The sequence below is a fragment of the Somniosus microcephalus genome, chromosome 8 (genome assembly GCF_052327205.1).
Source record: "Somniosus microcephalus isolate GS21.2 chromosome 8, FLI_Smic_1.0, whole genome shotgun sequence".
In the NCBI taxonomy this organism is placed as follows: Eukaryota; Metazoa; Chordata; class Chondrichthyes; order Squaliformes; family Somniosidae; genus Somniosus; species Somniosus microcephalus.
In genome coordinates this window covers 153,522,250-153,549,403 of record NC_140994.1, presented here as the reverse complement: position 1 = coordinate 153,549,403, position 27,154 = coordinate 153,522,250, and the positions used below count along the sequence as shown (strand labels likewise).

General features: G+C 44.9%; 1 protein-coding gene across 1 annotated transcript in view; it reads left to right on the top strand.

Annotated features, from left to right (window-relative positions):
- Nucleotides 1-27,154, top strand: part of unc5a (unc-5 netrin receptor A) — a 389,186-nt gene that overhangs the window by 247,726 nt on the left and 114,306 nt on the right. Inside the window, exons 10-11 of the mRNA XM_085996169.1 lie at nt 12,989-13,076; nt 15,315-15,483. Coding sequence (XP_085852295.1) covers nt 12,989-13,076; nt 15,315-15,483 — 257 coding nt within the window. The remainder of the gene's footprint in view (nt 1-12,988; nt 13,077-15,314; nt 15,484-27,154) is intronic.

The window sequence follows — 27,154 nt, the reverse complement described above, 5'->3', positions numbered from 1 at the left end:
GGAAGGAGAGAGAGGGAAGGAGAGAGAGAGAGAGAGGGAAAGAGAGAGAGAGAGAGGGAAGGAGAGAGAGACAGAGAGAGAGAGGGAAGGAGAGAGAGAGAGAGGGAAGGAGAGAGAGGGGGAAGGAGAGAGAGAGGGAAGGAGAGAGAGAGAGAGAGGGAAGGAGAGAGAGAGAGAGAGGGAAGGAGAGAGAGGGAAGGAGAGAGTGAGGGAAGGAGAGAGAGAAGAGAGGAAGACGCCCCGGGGAAGGGGCTAGACTCAGAGCCCAGCAGGTGAAGAAGGGCGGCCGCCATTTTGTGAGGTCGGCGGGAAGTTTGAATCGCGGCGGCCGAAGGAAGGAAGGAAGGAAGAAGGCGAGATTGTGGGTTTAAATTTTTTTTTAAAGGATCCAGTGAGAGGAGATGTAGCTGAAGCCAGAGGTTCTCATCGCTCGGGCTGTGTGTGTGTTGTGTGAGGAGACGGAGACTCCCTCCCCGCGCTCCTTCTCTCCCTCCCTCTCCCACCCCCTCACCTTTTCCCTCCTTCACCCTCTCTCTCTCCCTCCCCCTCTCTCTCCCTCCCCCTCTCTCTCCCTGCCCCTCTCTCTCACCCCTCTCTCCCCCTCTCCTCTCCCTCCCTCTCTCCCTCCCTCCCCCTCTCTCTCTCCCTGTCTCTCTCTCCCCCTCTCTCTCCCTCCTTTCCTCTCTCTCCCTCCCTAGGGCCTCAGGCCCGGCCCAACTCACCTCAGCTGAGCTCCCGCTCCGGCCCAAGCCCCCGTGCGTGGCCTAGCGCCTCAGGCCCGGCCTGACTGAACTCAGCTGAGCTCCCGCTCTGACCCGAGCCCCCGTGCATGGCCTAGCGCCTCAAGCCCGGCCCGACTCACCTCAGCTGAACACCCACTCAAGCCCGAGCCCCCGTGCGTGGCCTAGCGCCTCAGGCCCGGCCCGAGTGAGCCCTGATGAGCTCCCGCTGCGCTCCCGCTGCGGGCCTCCGACGCCACTCCACTGCTGGATTTATTTTGGGATTAGCCTGGAGAGAGAGGGGGGAAAGAACACCTCAGGCCCGGCCTGATATTCCCCTGCCGCTCCGGTCTCTGGTTTTTCACGCTCCCGCACTAACGGCAGTTTGAAGGATTAGGCCCTGCCCACACACGCCATGAAATGCCCCCCGTGACGCAGCGCGCTGCCCCCATAGGATTGGTCAACCTTCACGTCACTCAACGCGAATGAGCCGTAGGATTGGTCAACCGCTAATGAGCGGATTTTGTACGTTTTTTGTATAGTGTCTGAACAATTTTTGTCTGACCAAAAAGTAAATACACCTATGACACTCCCCTAATCATAAGCTTTCTTTTGATATAACATATGTGTAGGTACGCTCTATAACTTTTGAGTTAAGCCTGGACATACAGACAGACAGACAGACACCACGATCCTTTTATATATATATAGATATAAAATAAATAGATAGATAGATAATAGATAGATATAATATATATATAATAAGATAAGAAGATAAAGTTCATGGCCCAGAATTTGCAGTCAGCAGTGAAGCGAAGGCGTTCGCCGCTGGCCCCAAAATACTCTTCGCACAAGGATCTCCCGATCCCTGTGTCAAGAACTTCGGGTTTTCTGGCCTTTGAATTCAATTCAATGAAGTTTAGTGGGATCCCCTTGTTCGAACTGCTGTGACGTCAACAGGCTGTCTAAACACCCAATCAAAAGGCAGAATTCTCACAGCTAGCGAACAAGGAAGTGAGTAAGCCCTTAAAATTCTAAGGCCTAGAAATTGGTTTGGGGCGCCAAAGTGGCGCAAAAGTCGCCTGAGCGCAGGATTTAGCGAGGCGTTCAAGGCTTTAGCGATCATCAGATATTCAGTTCCATTGCCCCTAGAGGGAGACGGGGCGAGGCTCGAGGCGCTCCGCGTCCCTCTTAGGGCGCTGAAACTGAATATCGCAGCGCAACGTGCCGCAGCGCCACACGCTGCGGCAAGGCACGCTGCAGTACTGCAGGCCTTCCTCCCATTGTTAAGGGGGAGGGGCCTGCAACAGCGCGATCCCCGCTCGCGAGTGCCGGCAAACGAGCCCGGCACCAAGGAGAAGTGCCGGGCTCTCAGGAAATAGCCGGCAATGCCGCGGGGGGGGGTGTCAGGAGGCAGGGACGGAGGTGCTGGCAGGCGGCCACCGAAAAAGGCGGCCGCCCCGCACTTCCACCTTAACTTGCGCCGCTGCCGGCACAGTAAGGCCCCGTGAACCGGGCACGGGTAGCGAACGGTGCAACTGCGGCGTTCGCTACCAAATATCGCGAATGAGGCGCTGCGCACACCGATGACGTCATTGGTGGTGGCGCTGCGCAAATGGCTAATGCCACCATTAGTGCCCCTGCTGAATATCGCGGGAGGCACAGCCAGTGGCGCTACAGCCACTGACTGCCTCTTTAGGTGCTAACAGGTGGCGCTACTCACCCAATTTTCCCCCCTAACTCTTTAAAATGGTTAAAGGGAGCAAACGAAAGATTGGGGTTCTCACATGGGGAAAAGGTAAACCTGAAATAAAGATCAACAAACTTAAAAAAATGTTTTTGAAAAGTTTCTTAACAATTTTAATTTTTATTAAAATGGACAAATTTCACACTGCACAAAATTAACTTCATTTTCCAGGCCCTTAAGCTTTGTTTAGCAGTCAGCATGCTGTTAAAGCCCCAGTTACACCTAATCCCTTTGTGTCTAACTTTTAGTGGGGAATTTAACAGTGTGCTTACTGCGGAAGAGTCAAAATTTTCATCAGTTTCAATGATTTACGATATTTCACTGATTGATGGCTATGTGGGGAGCGGGGCACAGCACAGCCAGTTTCGGAGCTGTCATTGACAGACGCAACTTCGGGATTTCTGCATGCGCCTGTGTCAAATCCCAAAGTTACGGTCAGTTTCAAAGCCAGAATGATGCCGATTACTGTCAGTTCACCGTCATCCTGACTGCAAATTCCAGGCCATTGATTTTTCTTGTGTTTTCCTACTCTGGTGAGGAATTTTGTTTTAATTTTAGTGCTTGACCAATAAATCTGGCAAATGTAGATGTCAAATAGAAAGCATTCAACAAAAGTTATTTCCTATCGAGGAAAAATGTAAATAATGCTGAATGGAATTATTCAGTAGCAGAGAAAGGAGCTCTCGTCATTGATGTACGTATTGAAATATAACTTTTGTTAGATGTATGAACATATCTTGGTCTTCCAAAGGGAGGAATAGCCATTGTGCTGATTGCTGCGATTAAAACAATATGTAATGCCATATTGCACCTCGCTTCTTAAAAAATTGAGAAATTTGAAACTGGAATGGAATATCAATCTATCATCAAATATACGAATGTAGACATACTTCAAAGGATCCAGAAGTGACACAGAGTTAACTAGTAGGAACAACTGGAAGGAAATGTAATGAATGTTATGCGTGTGGATTTTCAAAAAGTGTTTGATAAGTGCCGCAGAGGAACTTGTTAATTAAATTAAGGCACACAGTATTAAAGGGATTGTAGCAGCACGGGTAGGAATGTGGTTAAAGGAAAGAAAACAGAGAAAAGTGGCTAATGGGTGTTTTTTGGAGTGGAGGGAATTAACAGTGGTTAGGCTGCAGTTAGAATATTGTTTCCATATTTGAGGTGCTTTACTTTATTAAGAATCTAATGGGATAGGGTGCAGAAGAGATCAACTGAGCTGATACAAGATGTGAAAGGCTTTAGTTACAAGGAGAGATTTGAGAAGCTGTGGGGGTGAAATTAGTTTATACCAATGGCATAAACAGGCTTATTGCGAACCAGCAGCCCATTTTACATCAAGCAGATTCCACTGAAGTCAATGACAAAGAAAATCAGGCGCAATGTAAAACGAGCTGCTGATTCGCTATGAGCTCATTTTCCACTACTGGTGTAGAACCGCTTCATGCCCTGGGACTCTTCTCATTAAAACAAAAAAGGTTAAGAAGAGATTTGATGCAAGTGTTCAAAATTATACGGGATTTTGATAAGATAACTCGGGATAAATTATTTCCACTGGTTGGTGAGACAGTAACCAGAGGGCATAAACTTAAAATAATCATCAAAAGGATGAAGACAATGTTAGTACTGTAGCTTTTTCTATGCAGAAGGATGTTAGTACATGGAATACCCTACTAGAAACAGTGGTAGAAGCAGAATCCATAATTGCTTTTAAAAGGGAGGGAAAAAAAGGGCAGGAGAATGAGACTAAGTGAATAACTTTTTCAGAGAACCAGCCAGGGACAATGGATGAAATGGTCTCTCTTTGTCCTGTACAGTTCTGTCATTCTCCACCTTAAAAATCCAACAACCTGATTATGTCCCCTTGATGTCTTTTACAGTCCTCCTCATTGTTTGCTAAACCCTTACTTTGTATGATCAGCAAATGTTGATATTGTGCTGCTTACGTCCAGGTCCAAATCATCTGTATATATCGAGAATAAAAGTGAACCCAGCACAGAACTCTGGGGTACACCTCTTCCAACCTGAACAACACCTATTAACCTTAGCCATTTAATCTTGTCCGAACCCCAACTATCGATCCATACTATTACATTTCCTCTTCTATTATATGCTTGCGTTTTTGTAATATCTACTGTGAGATACCTTATTGAACACCTTCTGAAAACCCATGTACTCTACGTCTACTGTATTCACTTTATCTATAAAATCAGTCACTATAAATACTCTTAAAATTTTAAACACAATGGTGGGGCAAAGGGAGGAATGTTAACATAACCTACCCAGCAGAAAGTTGATGAGATCTGATCGGCCACCCATGTTACACCCCGGACAATTTTACTTTCCATTGAAGTCTTTCAGTTAGTGAGTCAGTGAGAGAGTTGTTATATTAAAATAGAGTGACTGCTGCCAATGAAACAGAAACTGTGCAGAAGCCTTCTGCGCATAAATCTGTGGTGGTTTAATTATTAATGTATAATAATATTGTAATATCACATAAATCTGTGGGGCTCTGGGTTAGTTTAATAATAATGCATAATATTGTGAGCTGGTTTAAGTATTAATGTATAATAATTTTGTGGGGGGAGGGTTGCGGAGATTTATTTGTTTGGAGTGCGAGTTCCATGTGAAGGAAAAGGAAAAGTAAATTAATTGCTATTGAGGAATATGAGTTCATTAACTGTTGTGTAACAACCCTGAATTGCACTTCTAACTGAGACCACAATAGCGGCTCTGTCACTGTTCGACTTCTTCCACTAGGAGGCTTCGGTTTAGCTGCTTTGTGAAGAGGGATCAATCCATAATTTGATATTACTTGTACAAAGATTGAGCTCGAATATATGCTATGAATTCTCCTTTATTCTGAACCGTTACATGTTGAAAGAGGACAGAGAATAAACCTGCGTTTGGACCGGATTGGAAAACAGAGTCTGGAATTAGTGATGAGCAATTTGGAGAATCCGTGGTTGTAAAGAGAGAGATTGTAATATCTTAAGACAAAAACACTGAAACTGTGCATGCGCATCCTATGTTGGCAGCAGTCACATCCATTTTAAAATTGTCACTAAGACAGTGACAAGAGAGGTTTGGAGAAATGTTGTTACGTAGAGAACTACTACTTGCTAAAGAGGATAGTTGTATCTTTCACAGGAAGAGTAGATAAACATCAAAGCAAATTAAAATACAGGGCTATGGGGAGAAAGCAGGATATTGAATTAGTTTTGGATTTCTCTAGCTAAGAGTCATTACAGATGTGATGGGCGGAATAGCCTCCTTCTGTGCTGTGAACGTCTATGGTTCTATGGCATTTCGGCTTTGGCCTGTATGGTCACATGCATGCCATCAATAATGCCCTGTGCTTTAAGGAATGCAGCCAGACAGTAAAAGTGAAGGGCTCTCTTGTGTTGCCAGGTTTTTCCCCATGTGGAAGTTGATGAATTGAGAGGTCGAGGCAAATAAGGCATCTGTGACCTGCATGATGCAAGTGCACTGCAGGTTAGTTGATTTGGCAGATATCTCCAGCTGTTTGCTGGAACACTCTGTTGCATAAAAGATCAAGGTTGTGGTTACCTCACTGCCGTTGACAGAGCTGTTACTGTTGAAGTGGTCTGGCTGTAGGAAAGTACAACGTGATTGTGTTTTTGAGGAGCTGTCGTGCCCATATACAAGTTTCATCTGACATTTCCAAGTATGAATGTCTGGGTTTGTATAAATGGCTGGTGGCATAAAAATAGGTCTTCATTGACCATCTTGATAATGCACCTGTCTTGATACCTGCTGTGATTCTCCTCCCCATATTGCCAGAGTAATATGAATAACTCCTCTGAAAGCAGCATACAGTGACATTGCTTGGAAAAACAGGCACAGATAACACATAGACCACAGCTTTAAGCATCTATCAGCAAGGCTGCAATATGCTTCACTAACTTCATTTCTCCCACAATCACAATAAAGGACAGTAGCAGTGCCTGGCAAACAGCTAAACAAAAATCAGAAAAACAACAATGTACCTCTAATAGCAAGAATGCAACTGAAGGGAAAAGGTGTCCCATGCAGTGCCCATTCTAAATGGCCACTGAGCATCTGCAGTGCAATTCAGGTACTCCAAATGTATTATGATAGCATCTCATAATTTAAGTAAACATTGGGGTGTTACTGAGACTAATGCTCAACAGATGTGCAGGCTGTAAGTGCCACAGACATTTGTGAGTTGTGTAATGATATATTAAGGATCAGGTGTTTAGAAGGCCTCAGCGCTACCTAATGTAGAGAGCCAGAGCCACTGTAGTGTTATAGGTCCTGAAGATTGTGAGATTTGCCCAACAATTTAAATAATGAAGCAAAATATTGCATGGAAAAGAAGCTCAGCGGTCCAATGATAAAACACTTCTGACAGAGCATCTTAGTCATAAAATTCCCAGCACATAGCTGCCATTATCTGGTTGGGCAGAAGAGGAATTTGGGGTGAGACCCATTTTCATGGGCATCTATTATGTCCGTGTGTAATTGAGACACAGACTGCAGGAGTTGGTTACAACAGGTCTTTACTGAGTGGAGACAAACTGGAACTACTATGCAAAGTTACTTCACAGGCTTATATACAGGGGTGGTCACTACTGGTACTGCAGTATACAGGGGCTGCAGAATATAGTTCCTTCTGCAAAGTACATACACTACAATTCCTCCCCTTTTAGCTAAACAGTACATAACATTCGATTAATAATTAAATAACATATTTACAATTACAGTTGCTAGATACATTAGTTGAAGTTAAGCAATTATAAGTTCAGTCTTTGAGGAGGCTTCCTGATTCTGTCTGGATAACACCTCTTTGGGGTATCAGGTTCTTCTGGCAAAGTTGATTCGGGATCAACGTCGTTGTTTGGTTCGTCTGCTTCCAATATCACCGATTCTGAGGTAGATGCAATTGGTACTTCGGTTTCATCACCAGGTGTATCGGATCGTGGTGTGGAATTGATGTTTTCCAGTGACTCTAGAATCTGGTCAGCATGGCGTCTTACAATGCTCTCTCCAACATCCACGGTATACATTAGGGGTCCTTGCCATGTGCAGATCGTTCCTGGCTGCCATTTCTCTGTGCAGTAGTCCCGGGCCAAAACTGGTTGACCTATCTTAAAACTCCTGGTCGGCCTTTCATTCATATTCTGAAACTGCCTGTTCTCCACATCTCTTCTGATGTTTGGCTTAACCAAATCCAAGCGGCATTGTAGTCTTCGATTGAAGAACATCATGGCTGCAGTTTGGTTGGTAACCGCATGTGTCGCATTCCGGTAGGCAAACAAGAAGTTATCCACCTTGTGTTGTAGGGGTATGTCTTCATTACACGTTGCCTTGATAGCCTTCTTGAATGTTTGAACGAACCTCTCAGCCAATCCATTGGTGGCTGGATGATATGGGGCAGATGTGTAATGCTTAAAACCATTGTTCTTTAAGAACCTCCAGAACTCTTCAGACACAAACTGTGGTCCATTGTCAGAGCAAATCTGTTCAGGCAGCCCATTTCTGGCGAATATGGTTCGTAAGACTGTGATAGTTTTTTCTGTGGTGTTGAGGACATTTTTATTCCCTCTGGCCACTTTGAATGTGCATCCACCGCAATTAAAAACATCGAGTCCATAAATGGACCAGCAAAATCAATGTGCACCCTTTGCCATGGAGATGAGGGCCACTCCCATGGATGTAGAGGGGCTTGTGGTGGAGCGTTTTGGACCTTCTGGCATCCTGTACAGCTCTTGGTCATCTCTTCGATTTCTCTATCGATTCCCGGCCACCACACAAACACTCTGGCTAAGTTCTTCATTTTTACCCCTCCCAGATGACCCTCATGAAGCTCATTGAGCACTCTATCCTTCAATTTGGGTGGAATTACTACTCTGGATCCACACATCAAGGTTCCTCTGCACACTGACAGCTGTGCTCTTCTCGGCGAGAATGCTGGCAACAGTGGTTCGCCATGTGCTGGCCATCCCTTCACCGTTAAATCATAGACCCAGGAGAGTGTCGGGTCATTTTGTGTTTCCTTTTCTATGTTTGCATTCGTCACAGGTAGACATTCGACTATGGTCGAGTGGAATATCTCCACAGGATCCACCGCAGGTGCTTCTTCCACCGTCGGCAACGGTAGGCGCGACAATCCATCAGCATTCCCATGCTGTTTAGTTCCTTTGTACTCGATGTCATATTGGTATGCCCCTAGGAAAAGGGACCACCTCTGTAGCCGTTGTGCTGTCATTATCGGGACGCCCTTCTGAGGGCTGAAAATGGAGACAAGAGGTTGATGATCAGTTAGTAGAGTAAATTTCTGACCGTGCAGGTAGTGATTGAACTTCTTCACCCCCCACACCAGGCTGAGGGCCTCTCTGTCAATCTGGGCGTAGTTACGTTCGGCTGAAGTTAACGAGCATGACGCAAAAGCTATCGGCCTCTCTGAACCATTAAGGAATTTGTGTGACAGTACCGCTCCAATGCCGTAGGGAGACGCATCACATGCCAGTCTTATCGGTAGTGATGGTTTGTAGTGAGCCAATACTTCTCTTGAAGTGATTAGGTCTTTACTCTTCTGAAAGGCCTGCTTACATTCATCGCTCCATTTCCATGCTACTCCAGTTTGTAGTAGGGCGTTCAGTGGGTGCAGAATTGTCGACAAATTCGGCAAAAACTTATGGTAGTAATTCACCAAGCCGAGGAATGACCTCAGTTGCGACACATTTTCAGGCGCTGGAGCCTTAACCACCGCTTCAGTTTTGTCAGGGGACTTATGTAACCCCTCTTCATCAATCACGTGGCCACAATACGATATCTGTTTCTTAAAAATCTCGCACTTGGGGCGATTGGCTCGTAGCCCACGTTCTCTTAGTCTAGTGAGCACCTGCTCTAGGTTGGCAAGGTGTTCACTGTCATCTTCACCTGTCACTAGGATGTCGTACAAGTAACACTGAGTCCCCGGAATCCCTTGCAGGACTTGTTCCATCGCTCTTTGCCATATCGCCAGAGCTGATGCTACTCCGAATACCAGTCGATTATACTGGTAAAGACCTTTGTGAGTGTTTATCGTGAGCTACTTCCTAGAGGATTCTTCAACCTCCATCTGCAAATATGCTTGTGCTAGGTCAATTTTTGTAAAACGCTTCCCTCCAGATAGTGAGGCGAAAATATCTTCCATCCTCGGGAGAGGATATTGTACTGTGTGAAGGACTGGGTTCACCGTCACCTTGAAGTCCCCACATATGCGAACCTTCCTTGGCTCCTCAGACTTATTGTTTAACGTTTTCTTCATGACAGGAATGATGGGTGTTGCCCACTCGCTCCAGTCTACCTTAGATAACACGCCTGCATTCCCAAGATTCACCAGCTCTGCCTCAACGGCTGGACGAATTGCATACGGTACCGGTCTTGCTTTGAAAAACTTGGGAATTGCATTCTCTTCTATTTTTATCGAGGCGGTTACGCCTTTAAGAGTTCCCAGTTATTGTTGAAATACCTCTTTGGCGTTAGCTAAGATTTTTGACAATCGTCCAGGTGTGACGTCGTCATCCTTTTTACCAGCCACCGTCAGTGCCTGAATGGAGTGCCAGTCTAAACTTATCTTTCTGATCCATTCACGTCCCAATAACGGCGGTCCACCATCTTGCAGTATGTACAGATACAATTTCTGTATTTCCTTGCCGTTGTATTTGACAGGCACCCTTATTTTCCCTCTGGGGTATACTTTTTGCCCCGTATACGTTTTCAAGACAATGGATGTCTCTTTCAAGGGTATGTGTGAGAATAGCCGCTCGTAGTCTCGTCGATTCATGACGGTCAGGGCTGATCCTGTATCCAATTCCATTTTGACTTGGGACCCTGCTATCATGAGGGTGACCCACATGGTTCGGTGATCCTCTTTTGCGATTACATTGTGAAGTTTGAGACAGCTTAGTCTCTTGTTCCCGGATTCACTATCGCTCTTCTGGTCTTCGGAACTACTGTCCGTCATCTTTTGTACTTTCCTGTACTGTTCCTTAGTAGCCTTCTTGTTGTCGTTAGTCTTCTTCCCAGACCTGCAAACTCGTGCAATGTGTCCCATCTTTCCGCATTGCCTGCATATTTTGTCCTTGGACCAGCAGTCCTTCTGGTCATGGGTTGTTCTGCCGCAGCGATAACATTTTTCAAATCCCCGTGTCATTTCGTGGGTGCCGTATTCCTGTGGCTTTTGCTGTATTTCCGTAGCTCCCCTTGCTGCTGCTTCGTATGATCCTGCCACGCTGAAAGCCTTATCTAGCATCAGCTCTTTCTCTGAGAGTGACCTCTTCTGGGTTCCTTCATTCAGGAGTCCACAGACAAATTTGTCCCGTAGAGTATCTGTCAGTCCTGCTCCGAACTGACAGTGCTTTGATAGCTTGCGTAGTTCCGTAAGTTAATCAGCATTGCTCTCATCTTTATGCTGATTTCTCCTGTGGAATTTAAATCTTTCTGCTATCAGTAGCGGTGTAGGATTTAGGTGTTTCTGTAGGATATCAACAATTTCGTTAAAACTCTTCGCCATCGGTTTGGCTGGAGTTATCAGGTTCCGCAATAGGCCGTACGTTCTTGCGCCCATTAAGTTTAGTAGTACTGATGCCTTTTTCTCATCGGCTACTTCGTTTGCCTTGCAATATACTTCGACTCTTTCCACATACGTGGTCCAGTCTTCTATTGCATTATCGAAGGCAATGATATTGCCAGTCTTCGGCATCTTGGAAATCTAAGATGGCGCCTCCCGCGCTTTGCCTTCTTCCCCGATTTAACAAAATGGCGCCTCCCGCGCTTTGCCTTCTTCCCCGCTGGATTAAGATGGCGCCTCCCGTGCTTTCCGCCTTCTCCGCTGCTGCTAGCGCTGTTGCTGGCATTTTATGCCTTGATGGCGATGCCCTATGGTCTTCGCGCACTTTCCCCCCGCGATGCTGCTAACGCCGCTCTCCGCGGTTCCCGTGGCAAACTGCAGCTCCTCGCGGCTTTCTGCGCTTCTAATTTCTTTTATTTTCCCGTCGTCAGAGCAACCCTACGGGACACTTTCCTCCCTCTTCTCGGGTCTGTACGCTGCCGGGCTTCGTAGCACCGGCCGCGCCCTGTGTGCTCCACCCTCTCTCTCTCTCTCCTCTTCCCGACAACGCTGCTCAGCCCCGTTGAAAAGCCACCCAATCGAGCTCTTGCCCGCCGCAGCCCAGGAAGGATCAGTGTACTACCTGCCACCAGCCCGATTAGCTGGAACACCATAGACAGGATAACCAAGCCCCGCTCTTGACAGCCTCTCCTGCAAATCTTCAACTCCGATGAATCAGAGGCGGTTGCCCATGGTCGACGCCCGTTTCTTCTGTTTGTTTTTTTTTCTTTCTTCCTTCTGGCCTCGACCTCTAACAACTTCGCTTCAGGGATGGATCCCCATGAGGTGGTGCAGAACTGTAGGTAAGTTCGGATCTGCTCGTCGCCAGTATTATGTCCGTGTGTAATTGAGACACGGACTGCAGGAGTTGGTTACAACAGGTCTTTACTGAGTGGAGACAAACTGGAACTACTATGCAACGTTACTACACAGGCTTATATACAGGGGTGGCCACTACTGGTACAGCAGTATACAGGGGCTGCAGAATATAGTTCCTTCTGCAAAGTACATACACTACAGCATCTGCCATTTTTTGTGTGTTCTCAAGAAGTGAAAAATTTGTGTCCACCTTATTCCACGTGGACATCAACAGAAGAAGCGGAATTGGTGGGATCAAGCAGGTGTAGTAGCATGCCAGGATTTGATTCTGGCAGAAGTGGGCCCAGTATTACTTAAAAGGTCACTTGCCCTGTGACAATCAATTGCAGAGCTGGAAAAGTGGCAAATTTGAAATTACAGCCTTCCCAGTCGACCCTCTAACATTGTGGCAAGGTACCCCAGTGTCCCTCCTCCTGCCTCCCACCCACTGTCACTGGTACCTGCATGCAAAATACTGGACCTTGGCATTTGGTCAGGGTGCAACTAAGGGACAGCCAGATGTCTCATCCTACTCCATCCATCCCCAAGGATCTGCTACCAGGAATTTCTAGGCTTCTCAGTGCAGTGTCCAGGGCTTAAGGTCACTTAAGTTGGTTTTGCCTTTCTTATATGAATCTTGTGGATTCTTATCTGTGCCATCATATATAGAAACCCACAGACATTCATTTAGTCTGAGGGAGCGAATAAAGTGAAAAGAACCTAAATTGTACCCCATGTCGACTCATAATGGAGCTGCATTGACAGCTACTGTTGAGAATTCAGTACCATCCTTATTTGTAAGCTGAAGGGATCTGTGTGAAAATACCTGACATCAGTAGAAGAAAAATGTGGCATAATACCAAAAACAGAATAATGCATTGAGATGTGGAGAAACAAATGGTTAGGTACTATTTTTCCAACCAGAAAATTCAGCGTTGTATAAACATTTTATTCTGCAAACGTTGATTGATATTGGAGTGGCAAGAGACAAACTCTAAATTCCTGCTTCATTTATAGGGATTAGTTTACTCATTCCACCCGAAGCCATTCCTCGAGGCAAGATCTATGAACTATATCTTACTGTCCACAAAAAAGAGGATGTGAGGTACGTAGCAACTCCAACCTTAAATCATGCTACAATTCTCTTTTGATTTCTGCCTATATAACCATTACATTTGTATGTTTGTTATTACTATGTCAAGTCCAGGAGTTGTATCAGTGATATATTTTCACATTGATCAAAAATTCTAACATATATTGTGGTCTATCAAAATATCATTTTAGTGACACAGGCCATTATATAGGCAGATGTTAACTTTTTGGTGCTTTGGCACAACACAGAACATCATCTGGGCAGAATGCCTCGAAGAAAATCAATGATCTTCTAAGTTACAAATTTAAATGAGCAGAAAATTGGGCAGGCTCCATTATGGGCATGCGATCTACCACATTCAATTTTTCTTTGTGTTTTCCATCCAAGCTATCTTCAACTCCCAACTGCTGTAAGAGAGAAATCTCTCCCTATATTCTTGTATACCAAATATGCTAGGGACCTAAAATCCCTCAGGTCACGATCTTGCCACTTAGGGTGGAATCACGGTTGATGGTACCCTCCAACATTGATCCTGTTACTGTGTCAGTGGGAAGCATCTCATTAGTATGGATAAGGCATGTGCAAGTGGTACTTCAGACATATTTCCCCATCATTCAATACCTGCTGGAATCTATGGTACTCTTCACACCCCCCCCCCCCCACCCAGACCCCAGCAATGATCCTTGCCCAGGGTGCGAATCCGAACTAAGTTTTTGTAGAAAAAATGCAAAATTCTTTAGCTTGTACATCATCCCCCTCCCCAGTGGGGCCACATGTGCCCTTGTGGAGGTTGGTACACCTCCACTCACTTGACATACCAGCTGTCACTACTGTGTCAAGTCCAGGAGTTGGAACTCCCAGATTAGGGAGTCCCTGCCCCTCGCTCTGTCCCATGGCTGCCATTTGCCTTGTGACACCCGGAAATGATCGAGATCCGGCATAACTAGGTCTCTTCTGTTTTCCTGGGAGTTGCGTCAGTCTCCTGCCAGCATTACACTGGGAGATTGGTGGAACCCCTGTAGAATTTCAGCCACTAACTTATTTTTATTTAATATTTAGGGTGCAGACTTACCAATCTGAGACTGGTAGCGTCAATATTGGTTCCAGTATTCTCTAGCTCCAGCTGGAATATTTCTGCCCAAAGAGAGCACTTGGTTAAAGATATGTGCAGAACTCAACTCCTGGCTGTTAAAATTAAAAATAATAAAAATAAATATTTTGATTACATGGATGGGAGGATCTGTACTCTCAATACATTTAGATTAGCTCAGTGATCAAGAGGACTTCTGAAACTAGATTCAGCACTGCAATTGAGCAATGTCAAACTCAAGCTGTTCAAGACTCGCTTTTCCAGGCATTTTGCTCTATTTCTTATTAGAGTCTGGTCAAGACTCAATTCAGGAGTGATACTGCAATTTAAGCATCGCCATGAATGAATGCTTAGAATAACTAATTATGACAAGCAGTGTTTATTAATCATAAATATCAAATTTACAATTTGAAAATACTGGTCCCAGTTTACTCATTTGATAAAGTGCAATCAGTGTCACAGTGTCCAGAGTTGTTTTTCCGAAAGCAACAATGTCTTGGGCTTTTTTTCACCATATCATAGCACATGTTATGCTCCAGATTACAGTTTTGTGGTATTTAGCACAAGATTATTATTTATGTTGTTTGTAAATGTTAACTGACTAAGAGAAGTAGAATGGCAAAGCATCAATGTGCTGTGAGAATGGCACAGGCTCGCAGCCAGGGCTCATCACTCAGTAAGTTCCTGAACAGAGTTGTGCTTTCAGTTGTAGCTATCAAGTTAAGAAAAAGGTTTGCTCATTAACAAAGGCAAAATTGGATGATCGGTCTTTTGTGGTAATTCCTTCCCTTGCAGAATTTCAGGGTTTTTTGTGACATATAACATCTGTTTAAAAAAAATAAGTTACAAAAATTATAAAGTAGAATTTTAAATCTACATGGAAGCAAAAAAATGTTAGCTCAAAATATTCTTGGAATTCTGGGGCAAAAAGTTAACACAGTCCTCACAAAGTTAAATAGTGTAGAGTCCTTGTAATATCTTAGCCCATAAAGATAATGGCAACCTCCACACTATGTTATTGTTCAAATTAAGTGTTCTTTTAAAGTGCATTTGAAATTAAATTGTAAGATAAATAATAGCAAATATAGAACTGAATAATACATTTTCTGCATTGTTTATTCTGCATTGCTCATTAAATTTTTACCATTTTGATAATTGAGGTTACCTCTAGCAGGGTGCCAGACCCTGCTCAGTCCAGTTGTAAGCTGTGGGCCTCCAGGTGTCCTGCTAACTGGGCCAGTCATTCTTAGCATTCAGCACTGCGCAGAAGGAGATCTGGAGAACTGGTCTGTAAAGCTGAAGAAACAATCACCTCAAGGAAACTGGGAGGTAAAAAAAAATGATTTTGTATGTTTTGGAAAGAAAAGAGTTACATTTCATTTACAATTTCATTTACAGGCAACTATCAATGTTAAAATGATGCTCTTAGAAAAAAGATATTAAATAACTAGTAAATTGCCCATGGTCAATTCATGAATATGAAGGTTTTGGTGAAAATACAAGATGGCGATGGAATTTAAGGAGATTTCAGAAATTGGGCCCATAGATCCACCTAATGGTCACAGCCTGCAACTGCATCACGGCAGTTGACATAATAAAATTGAATAGGAAATACTGGCATAGCAATTGGTAAACATTGACAAAAAAGCATGTGCAAAAATTTGACATTTGGAAGTAAGGTTTGTGGATGGAAGTGTATGCCTAATGCTAGATTTTAAATAATATATAGATGTCTACACTTAAAGGAGTTCTAACAATATAATATGTGTTTTACTTGTTTTTGAGATGTAGGTGACACTGGCATGGTAATATTTATTGCCCAAAACTCGTTGCCCTGAGGGCACTTAGGGTCAACCACGTAGTGCGAGACTTTGGCAGGTTCCCTTCCCGGAGGAACATTAGCGAATTAATTGAGTTTTTAAATGAGAATCCAGCAGCCTTAATAGTCATCTAGTCTACAAATTACCAGATTTATTGAATTCAGTGTTCTATCAGTAGGTGCCATTTATAAGTAGTTCTTGAAGTTGAACTCCAAAATTGATCTATTATTAACTAATATCATGAACTGATCTGAATTATTCTTTTCTGTTTCAATGTTTATAGTAGGAAAATTTTGGCAAAACAACAGCTCCATCTAATTTGTAAATGGAAATAAAGGTTAAAAATGTATTAAAGTTTATATATGTTTGCATAACTATGTTGGTGCAATGCACCTGCCCTGTAAATTTCAGCCAACCAACATGAACTTGCCTCAAAAGATTTCAAGACATGTGGTGATAGATTCAATTTAACAATCAATAACCCCACCATTTTATTAATTGATATGGTAGGTTTTCTACCATTGCTTCACTCCAACAGTACAAATGGATGTTAAAACTGACAGAAAACTGGGAGAAAAGCTGAAACCACATGTTTTTTACTTTTATGTACTACTCCTTAATTTCTGCTCCCAACAACAACAACTTGTATTTATATAGCACCTTTAATGTAGTAAAACGTCCCAAGGTGCTTCACAGGAGTATTATAAGACAAAGAATTTGACACCGAGCCACATAAGGAGAAATTAGGGGAGGTGACCAAAAGCTTGGTCAAAGAGGTAGGTTTTAAGGAGTGTCTTGAAGGAGGAAAGAGTGGTGGAGAGGTTTAGGCAGGGAATTCCAGAGCTTAGGACCTAGGCAACAGAAGACACGGCCACCAATAGTTGAGCGATTACCACACGGACTGCAGTGGTTCAAGAAGGTGGCCCACCACCACCTTCTCAAGGGCAATTAGGGATGGGCAATAAATGCTGGCCTTGCCAGCGACGCCCACATCCCATAAATGAATTTAAAAAAAATTAAAATCAGGGATGCTGAAGAGGACAGAATTAAAGGAGCGCAGATATCTCAGGCGGGGGGTGGGGGTTGTGGGGCTGAAGGAGATTACAGAGATAGGGAGGGGAGAGGCCATGGAAGGATTTGAAAACAAGGATGAGAATCTTGAAATCGAGGCGCTGCTCAACCGGGGAGCCAATGTAGGTCAGCGAGCACAGTGGTGGTGGGTGAACGGGACTTGGTGCGAGTTTTCAAAAAGAGAGCAAAGTTGGTATCAAATCTGCTGTTACTTGGGGTCTTGTTAATGAGCTTTCAGAGAAAGATGTGGCAGTTTTCTGCCGGAAATAGCTCATCAGTTAAGCTGGAGTTATGAATGGAGTAGCTAAATCCTTTGTCACAGAATCTGTTAAACATGGATTTGCTGTCATTGTTATATTGGCCCTAAAATTAGGATCGGGAGCTTGCCGCACGTGCAAGCCCCCGATGTGCACTCACCCGGCGCGCCGACATCTGAAGCCCGGGCCTGCTTGCATTTCCTGTCACTGGCCCGGTTCAGATGTCGGCGTGATGTGCTTACCTGATCCAGCGGCGTAGTTAGTGCGATGTGCCAGCTGACATCAGGTGAGCACTGTGCAGCCAATCAGGGGAGGGGAAACTTCATTCATGAGTTTGAGAGTAAGAACTGTCAAACTCATGAAAAGTATGGGCTGCCAAAACACTACTTAAACTTTAAATAAAATTTTAAAAAACATCCCACTGATTATATTAACTATAAATAAGTTTTAAAATATATTTTAAACAATTAATCAAATTTTTGAAAAAATAAATTTTTAAAAAATAGGGTCTAAAACTAAACTTACCTTACTGTAAATTCTTTAAAAATAATAAACCTGTGGAAAAAAAATTCTAAATTGTACTAAAAGACCACTTACCTGTGAAATTAAGTACTTATGTCTGGTTTTTCCACGCGTAAAAACCGGAGGCCTTTACACTCGGGCAACTCTAGAAAAAAAAAAGGAATTTCAGCGCGCACGCGCTGCATCACAAGTCGCAAGCGTTCTGCCTCTTAACCCCTTGGGTCAGAGGACAGGAAATGCCGGTTTTCAGCGCATGCACTGTGCATGCTGAAAACCGGCAATTCCTCCGGGCACACGCGTGAGTACCCCGTCCGTACTCGCGCGTTGTGACAGGAATTACTGGGCCAACAACTGGTTCAGTGTTGCCATTGATAGGAAAGGTCTGCCCAGGAGCACAAGCTCCACCAAAGACTAAGCACCCACCCCACCAATTACATCAACTTTTAAATAGTTGGCTGCACTGTGCTCAGTGTTGCTTTAATCGGTTGAAAAGTCCCAGTGTGATGTTCAGCGGTGTATTTCACTCTCCCGCATGGAAAAGCAAAGTTTGGATGTTGAAATAAATTGTTACAAATAGCTAAGCAATAAATTAATTTAAATACAATTTTATTACAGAAGCAGACAGTGGACACAACTTTCAAAATGTTCTAAACAAAAGGCAAATAACTGCAGCTGTTGGAAATCTGAAACAATAAATGTGGAAATACTTAGCAGAACTGTCAGCATCTGTGCAGAGGACAAGTTAACATTTCAGGTGCAGACCCTTCTTTAGAATATCTGATGAAGTGTCTACTATTGAAGCATTAACTTGTCTGTTCTCTCCACATATGCTGACTGGTCTGATGCATGATTCCCGCAAGTTCTGTTCAAAACTTTCAAGTTTTTTCTTTGTTTCTGATTTCAAAACCCAGATTTTAATTATTCACATAAAAGCAAATACTTTGGTTCTAAAGCCATACATCAGCCATGATCTAATTGAATGGCAGAGCAGGCTCGAGGGGCTGAATGGCCTACTCCTGTTCTTAATGTTCCTATCTACAAATCAGTCTTTCAAATTCTGGAAATGGTCATGCCAGTGATTTAGGTTCTACAATCTCACTGCTGTTCTTAATTTCCTACAGTTTCCTGTCTCCAGGGCTGGATTGATGTTCTTGCATACTACTTGACTAGTTAAGTGGCTGTTAAACCACTTGAGAGGTGGGAAATGAGCATTATTGCAGACAAGAACCTGATTAGGCTTTCTGGCAGAAAAAGGGCCAATGAAAAGCTGTAGACTGAACTCACCCAGAGGAAAACTGAATCAATCAACAATTCTAATTGCTGCCATTAAAAGCAACAAAAAAAGGCAAAATTAACACCCCAATTTCTATTGGTGGACAACATTCTTGATGGCATCTTTCTTAAATTCTGTGAAATACACAAACAATGTTGAATCCGTGAAGTGACGGTAACACGGTAAAGATTATCCTCTTAATTTATTCACACACAATAGGAAAATAATGCCAAATTCAAAGTAAACAAACATCAAGAAAGAACAGAAATGCTAGAAATCTGAAACAATTCCCTACAGTTTCCTGCCTCCAGGGCTCGATTAATGTTCTTACCTATTACTTGATTAATTTAAAAGGTGGGAACATTTTACAGGGCTATGTGGAAAGAGCAGGGGATTGGGATTAATTGGATAGCTTTACCAAAGAGCTGGTGATCATTTGTACCGAAGGATGAAATGCTGTAACACCATTTTGCAGACTCAGACATAATTGCCCCTCTTGTAAAGAGAGACAGTGAGAAAACTGAGACAACTGCTTTGCTTTTTTGACTTAATAAACAATGTGGGAAGGGGAAAGATTTGGAATAATAATCCCCGCAAGAGTGGTAAAGTGTGTTCTGATCTCTGATAGCTTAATGAGTCACTTTAAACTACAGCCTTATAGTAGGGATGGATCATTATATAATACCATTGTAAAGCACTGCATTATAGATCAATTTCACAAATGTTTTTTCCTTGAACAAAATCTCGCTCACCAAGAATACATATCAGGACATACGCTCCCAGTGGGCAAAGCTCTATGCTGGGGATGCAATTTCATAAAATTAACCCTTGCATTTCACTAAAGTCCTAATTTTATCATGCCACCTCCACCCCCACCCCTGTGCTCTACAAGAATGGGGCATGCAGATGGCTAACATTGGGGCATAATACTTTCCTCCCCATTCGCACTGCACTCCCTCCGGCAGATATTTTAAGTTTCTGGTTTCGAGAGGCGTGTGATGCCCTCACTCCAGGCAGCCGAGCGCCTCATAAACAGTCAAAGGTTGGGGTCAAATGCCGTCATTGAGACTTTGACGCGAATTTAACCCAAACTCAGCATCGGCAACATCATTGAGCAAGTTATTGGTAAGTGCCGCTTGATAGCACTGTTGATGACTCCTTTCATGACTTTGCTGATGATCGGGAGTAGGCTGATAGAGCGGTAATTGGCCAGGTTGGATTTGGCCTGCTTTTTTTGGCAGGGCATACCTGGGCAATTTCCATCTTGTCGGGTAGATGCCAGTGTTGTAGCTGTACTAGAACAGCTTATCTTGGCACGAGGCATTCTGGAGCACAGGTCTTCAGTACTACAGCCGGGATGATATCGGCGCCCATGGCCTTTGCTGTTTCTTGTGCACTCAGCGTTTCTGGATGTCATGTGGAGTGAATCGGATTGGTTGAAAACTGGCATCTGTGATGGTGAGGACCTCAGATCTACTGGTACTTCTGGCTAAAGGTGGTTGCACTCGTATGCTGGGCTCCGCCATCGTTGAGGATGGGGATGTTCTTGGAGCCTCCTCCTCTTGTTATTTGCTAAATGTTTACCATCATTCACAAGTAGATATAACAACAACAACTTACATTTAAATAGTGCATTTAACATAGTAAAACATCGCAAGGTGCTTAACAAGAGCGATATCAATTTTTAAAAATGTTGACACTGAGTCACAGAAGGAGATATCAGGACAGATCAAAGAGGTAGGTTTTAAGGAGTATCGTAAAAGAGGAGAGAAAGGTATAGAGATGGAGAGGTTTAGGGACGGAATTCCAGAGCTTAGGGCCAAGGCAGCTGAAATCACGGCCGCCAATGGTGGAGCGATTAAAATCGGGGATGCACAGAAGGTCAGAATTAGAAGAGCGCTGAGATCTTCAAGGCTTGCTGGGCTGGAGGAGGTTACAGAGATAGTGAGGGGCAAGGCTATGGAGGGATTTGAAAAGATATGGCAGGGTTCAAGAGCTTTGACCTGAACTATTGGTCATGGGATCACTTTGTTCTGTCTATAGCACATGGCTTTCACTTTTTAGCAAGCATGATCCCCAATTCAACCTTTCTGCCACCTCTCTTGATCCTTCCACTCCCTTTGTCCTGTCAGACTGCTTGTCTGACATCCAGTAGCTGCAAGACCAAAGTCATTGGGGTAGAAATTGAATATGGCTCATTTTCGGGCGCATAATCAACCAGGAAGCCTGATGCTCATCGTTAATTGGGCCTTAGGCCTCATTTAAATACTTTAGGTGAGCTACTGGAGCCTGTTGCACCTCCCGGATGCAGGATTAATTAATTAAGGGAATCAATTTTGAGCCACTTGCCTCGCCAGCAGTGGTCCTCAGTAATCCCGCGGGAGGGGGATGGACAACAGAAAGGGGGCCAATTGCAAGCCAGCAGCAGCCCTCAGGAGCTATGGAGCCAGAAGGATCCTTCCTGCTCCTCCTAGCTCCACATCAAGCTCTGCTCTGTGTCCCCCAATTTAGGAGAGGAGTCCTAACACCTGTTTTCGGTGGCCGCCAGGGGCATCTGAATAATTGTCTGTCCCAATTTGGGGTCAGATGGTTTCAGGTGCCCTTGGAGCATGGGAGACAGCACCATGAAATTGGTGCTTTTTGGACCCATTTTGTGCCCAAAGTACTGGTGTAGTGGGGTCCAATTTCTCCCCCATCCTCTTTGGCCCATGCAACAAATGCCAATTTCTCACCACTGATTGCATCCCATCCCCAGATATCATCTCAGGCTGAACCAAACTTGTTTGTGTTTTGTTCACCCCAAGCTGAGGTTCAGACCTCATATCTTTTCTGTCACAAAGACTGCCTTGTTTCACTTCTGTAAAGTTGCCCGCCTCCAACACTGAATCAGCTCATGTGCCACTTAAACTCTCACTCCTGTTTTTATAACCTCCAGTACTCTGATACTCTCCTGACTGCCCACTCATCCTTTGTAATGTATGTACATTTAAGGGGGGGAACTACTTTTTACAGCTCATGTATACTGTAGTACCGGCAGTGACCACACCTGTATATAACGTTGAGTAGTAATCTGTACAGTTCAGTTGCAGTCTGAGCCACGTTGAGTAAACATCGTTTGTACCATTCTCCGCAGTCTGTGTCTGATTATACACGGACGTCACATTGGCGACGAGGCAGGTTTGAACCTACCTGCAACTCTGCATCAACTCCCGGGGATTCGTTCCTGAAGATCAGTGGATTGGAGGTCAAGGCCAGAGACTCGGTCGTCGACCACGGGCAACCGCCCAGTCATCCAGCAGAGACTCGAGAATTGCGGGGGAGGCTGTCGAGAGCCAGGCTTGGCTTTCCAGTCGACGTGGTCCAGCGAAACGGGCTGGCAACAGGTAGTGCGCAGACCCTTCCCGGACAGCAGCGGGCTAGAGCCCGACCGAGCGGCACAGCAAAGGGCCGAGCAGCATCGATGGGGGAGAGAGAGAGAAGGCAGAGCGCACAGGGCGCAGCCGGTGTTCAGGGGCCGAGCAGCATCGGAGAGAGGGAGAGAGAGACGCGCAGAAACCCGCGAGGCGCCGCCATTGCCACGAGGACCACCAAGAGCGGCATTGGCAGCAGCGCAGGAGAAGCGCGCGAAACCTACAGGGTGCTGCCATTGCCATGAGAACCGGCAGCAGCGGGGGAGGAAGGAAAGCGTGGGAGACGCCATTTTAAACCACACCCAAAATGCCGAAGAGTGGCAGTATCACCGCATTTGACAATGAAGTCAAAGATTGGACTACATATGTCGAACGAATAGAGGTGTACTGCAAGGCAAATGAGGTGTCAGATGACAAGAAAGCGTCGGTATTGTTGAATTTAATGGGTTCAAAGACATGGATTATTGCGAAATCTAGTAACCCCAATGTAGCCAATGGAAAAGAGTTTTGAAGACATAGTAACGATACTAAAGGAACATTTAAACCCCACACCGCTGCTGATAGCAGAAAGATTCAAGTTCCACAAACGGAACCAGCATAATGATGAAAGCAATGCTGATTATTTAACAGAACTGCGCAAACTATCGAAACACTGCCAGTTTGGAGCGGGACTGGCAGATACCTTAAGGGACAAGTTTGTGTGTGGGCTTCAAAGTGAAGGAACCCAGAAATGGCTTTTATCTGAAAAGGACCTTACACTGGAAAAGGCTTTCAGCATATGAAGCAGCAGCACGGGGCGCTGCAGAGATACAACGGAGACCGCAAGAATATGGCACAAACGAAATGTCATATGGAACAGAGAAGTGCTATCGCTGCGGCAGAACAACACATGACCAGAATGATTGCTGGTTCAAAGACAAAGTGTGCAGACAGTGTGGAAAAGTAGGACACATAGCACGAGTCTGCAGGTCGGGAAAGAAAACCAGCAATAAGAAACCGACCAAAGGAAAGTACAAGAAGGTACATAAGATAACGGAGAATAGTTCAGATGAACAAAAGAGTGATAACGACTCCGAAAGCAGGGAACTGAGTTGTCTGAAACTACATAATGTGATCACAACAGAGGATCACCGAACCATTTGGGTCACTCTCAAGATAGCAGGAGTCTAGGTAAAGATGGAATTGGACACAGGATCAGCCCTAACAGTCATAAACCGACGGGACTACGAGCGGCTATTCTCACACATACCCTTGAGAGACAGAAAAATTATTTTGAAGACGTACACGGGGCAAAAAGTCTACCCCAAAGGAACAATAAAGGTGACCGTTATATATAACGGTAAGGAAACACCAAAACTAGACCTGTATGTATTGCAAGATGGAGGACCACCATTACTGGGACGTGAATGGATCTGGAAAATACAACTGGATTGGCATTCCATACAGGCACTGACTGTGGCTGACAAAAAGGATGACGACGTCACACCTGGGCGACTGTCAAAGATCCTAACTGACGTGAAAGAAGTATTCCAGCAAGGACTCAGAACACTAAAAGGCATGACTGCGACGATTAAAATTGAAGAAAACGCAAGTCCAAAATTTTTTAAGGCCAGACCGGTACCTTATGCGATCCGCCCAGCTGTCGAAGCAGAGCTGGAGAGTCTGGAACATTCAGGTGTACTGTCCAAGGTAGACTGGAGCGAGTGGGCTACACCCATCATCCCTGTGATTAAAAAGTCATTGAGCAGCACGCCTGGGGAACCAAGGAAGGTTCGCATCTGTGGGGACTTTAAGGTAACAGTGAACCCGGTCCTTCACACCATACAATATCCACTTCCACGGATTGAAGATATTTTCACCTCGCTATCTGGAGGGAAATGCTTCACTAAGATTGATCTGGCCCAGGCGTAACTGCAAATGGAGGTAGAAGAAGCATCAAAAAAATAACTCACAATCAACACCCATAAAGGTCTCTACCAATACAACTGGCTGGTATTCGGGGTAGCATCAGCTCCGGCTATTTGGCAGAGGGCAATGGAACAAGTCCTGCAAGGGGTCCCAGGGACCAAGTGTTATTTGGATGACATCCTGGTCACGGGCAAAAATGACAGTGATCACCTTGCCAATCTGGAGCAGGTGCTCACTAGATTGCAGGAATATGGGCTCCGAGCTAACCGCCCCAAATGCGAGTTTTTTAGGAAACAGATTTCATATTGTGGCCACGTTATCGATAAAGAGGGGTTACATAAGTCCCCAGAGAAGATTGAGGCAGTAGTCAAGGCTCCAGCACCGGAAAATGTGTCACAACTGAGGTCGTTCCTTGGGCTGGTAAACTACTACCATAAGTTCTTGCCAAATTTGTCTACAATACTACACCCACTGAACACCCTACTGCAAACTGGGGTGCCATGGAAGTGGAGTGACGAATGTAGATGAGCTTTCCAGAAGAGCAAAACACTAATCACATCGAAAGAGGTATTGGCCCATTACAACCCGGCATTACCAATTCGGTTGGCATGTGATGCGTCACCCTATGGCATTGGAGCGGTGCTGTCGCACAAATTCTCGGACGGCTCAGAGAGGCCAATAGCCTTTGCATCACGATCACTAACCTCAGCCGAGCGTAACTACGCCCAGATTGACAGGGAGGCCCTCAGCCTAGTGTGGGAAGTGAAAAAGTTCAATCACTATCTGCACGGGCAGAAATTCACCTTGCTGACTGATCACCAGCCTCTTGTCTCCATTTATAATCCAAAGAAGGGCGTTCCAGTGATGACTGCGCAACGACTACAAAGATGGTCACTTTTTCTAGGGGCGCACCACTATGAGATTGAATATAAGGGCACGAAACAGCATGGAAATGCTGATGGGCTATCACGCCTGCCACTGCCTACTGTGGAGGAAGCACCAGCAGTGGATCCTGTCGAAATATTCCATTCGACTATAATTGAATACCTACCAGTAACTAACGCTTGTATCGAAAAGGAAACCCGAAATGACCCGACACTGTCTCGGGTATATGATTTGACGGTGAAGGGATGGCCAGCACATGGCGACTCACTGTTGCCAGCATTCTCGACAAGGAGAAAACAGCTGTCAGTGTGCCGGGGGACCTTGATGTGTGGATCCCGAGTGGTAATTCCACCCAAGTTAAGGGATAGAGTGCTCAATGAGCTTCATGAGGGTCATCTGGGAGGGGTAAAAATAAAAAGCCTAGCCAGGGCTTATGTGTGGTGGCCGGGAATCGATAAACAAATCGAGGACCTGACCAAGAGCTGCTCAGGATGCCAGAAAGTCCAAAATGCACCACCACAGGCCCCTCTACACCCATGGGAGTGGCCCTCATCTCCATGGCAACAGGTGCGTATTGATTTTGCTGGTCCATTCATGGACTCAATGTTTTTAATAGCCATGGATGCGCACTCGAAATGGCCTGAGGTCATCAAAATGTCCTCCACCACCACGGAGAAAACTATTGCAGTCCTACAGACCATTTTTGCCAGGAATGGCTTGCCAGAATAGATTTGCTCCGACAACGGACCACAGTTTGTGTCCGAAGAGTTCCGGAGGTTCTTGAAAAAGAATGGGGTAAGGCATTACACATACGACCCGTATCATCCAGCCACAAATGGATTGGCCGAGAGGTTCGTACAAACCTTTAAGAAGGCAATAAAGGCTATGTACAATGACAACATTCCGCTGCAGCACAAGGTGGACAATTTCCTGTTCGCCTACCGGAATGCGACACATGCAGTCACCAACCAGGCCCCAGCCATGATGTTCTTTAACCGAAGGTTAAGATCTCGCCTGGATTTGCTCAGACCAAACGTACGAAGAGATGTTGAGAGTAAGTAATTCCAGCACATCCATGAGAAGCCAACAAGGAGCTTCAATGTAGGGCAACCAGTCTTGGCCCGCGACTACCGAACAGAAAAATGGCAGCCAGGAACGATATGCACACGGCAGGGCCCACTAATGTACACGTTGGGGAGAGCATCGTGAGACGCCATGCTGACCAGATCCTAGAGTCACAGGGTCAACCCCATGCCTCGCCCATACGTACCTGGTGATGAACCCGATGTACAGGTAGCATCTACCCCAGAAACAGTAGCATCAAAAGCTGATGAACCAACCGACGACAGGGGGCCAGAATTGCCTCCGCACCAAGAGCAAGACACTCGGGAAAGGCGCTATCCAGAAAGGATCAGGAAGCCTCCCCAAAGACTGAATTTATAAATAGACTATTTTCAGCTAATGTTGCATGTTAAAAGTGTTAATTGTAATTAGTTTTATATTTAATTGTTAAATGAGTGTTATGGTACTGTTAATCTAAAAGGGGAGGAATTGTAATGTATGTACCTTTAAGGGAACTACTTTTTACAGCTCATGTATACTGCAGTACCGGCAGTGACCACACCTGTATATAACATTGAGTAGTAATCTGTACAGTTCAGTTGCAGTCTGAGCCACGTTGAGTAAACACCGTTTGTACCGTTCTCCGCAGTCTGTGTCTGATTATACACGGACGTAACATCCTTCACCCTCCATAAACCAGCTCGACCAAATCTCTTGCCCATATCCCAGCCTATGCTGCCACACTCACCCATATTATCCGACCTTGCTAATCTATGTTTGTCCCTGGTACCC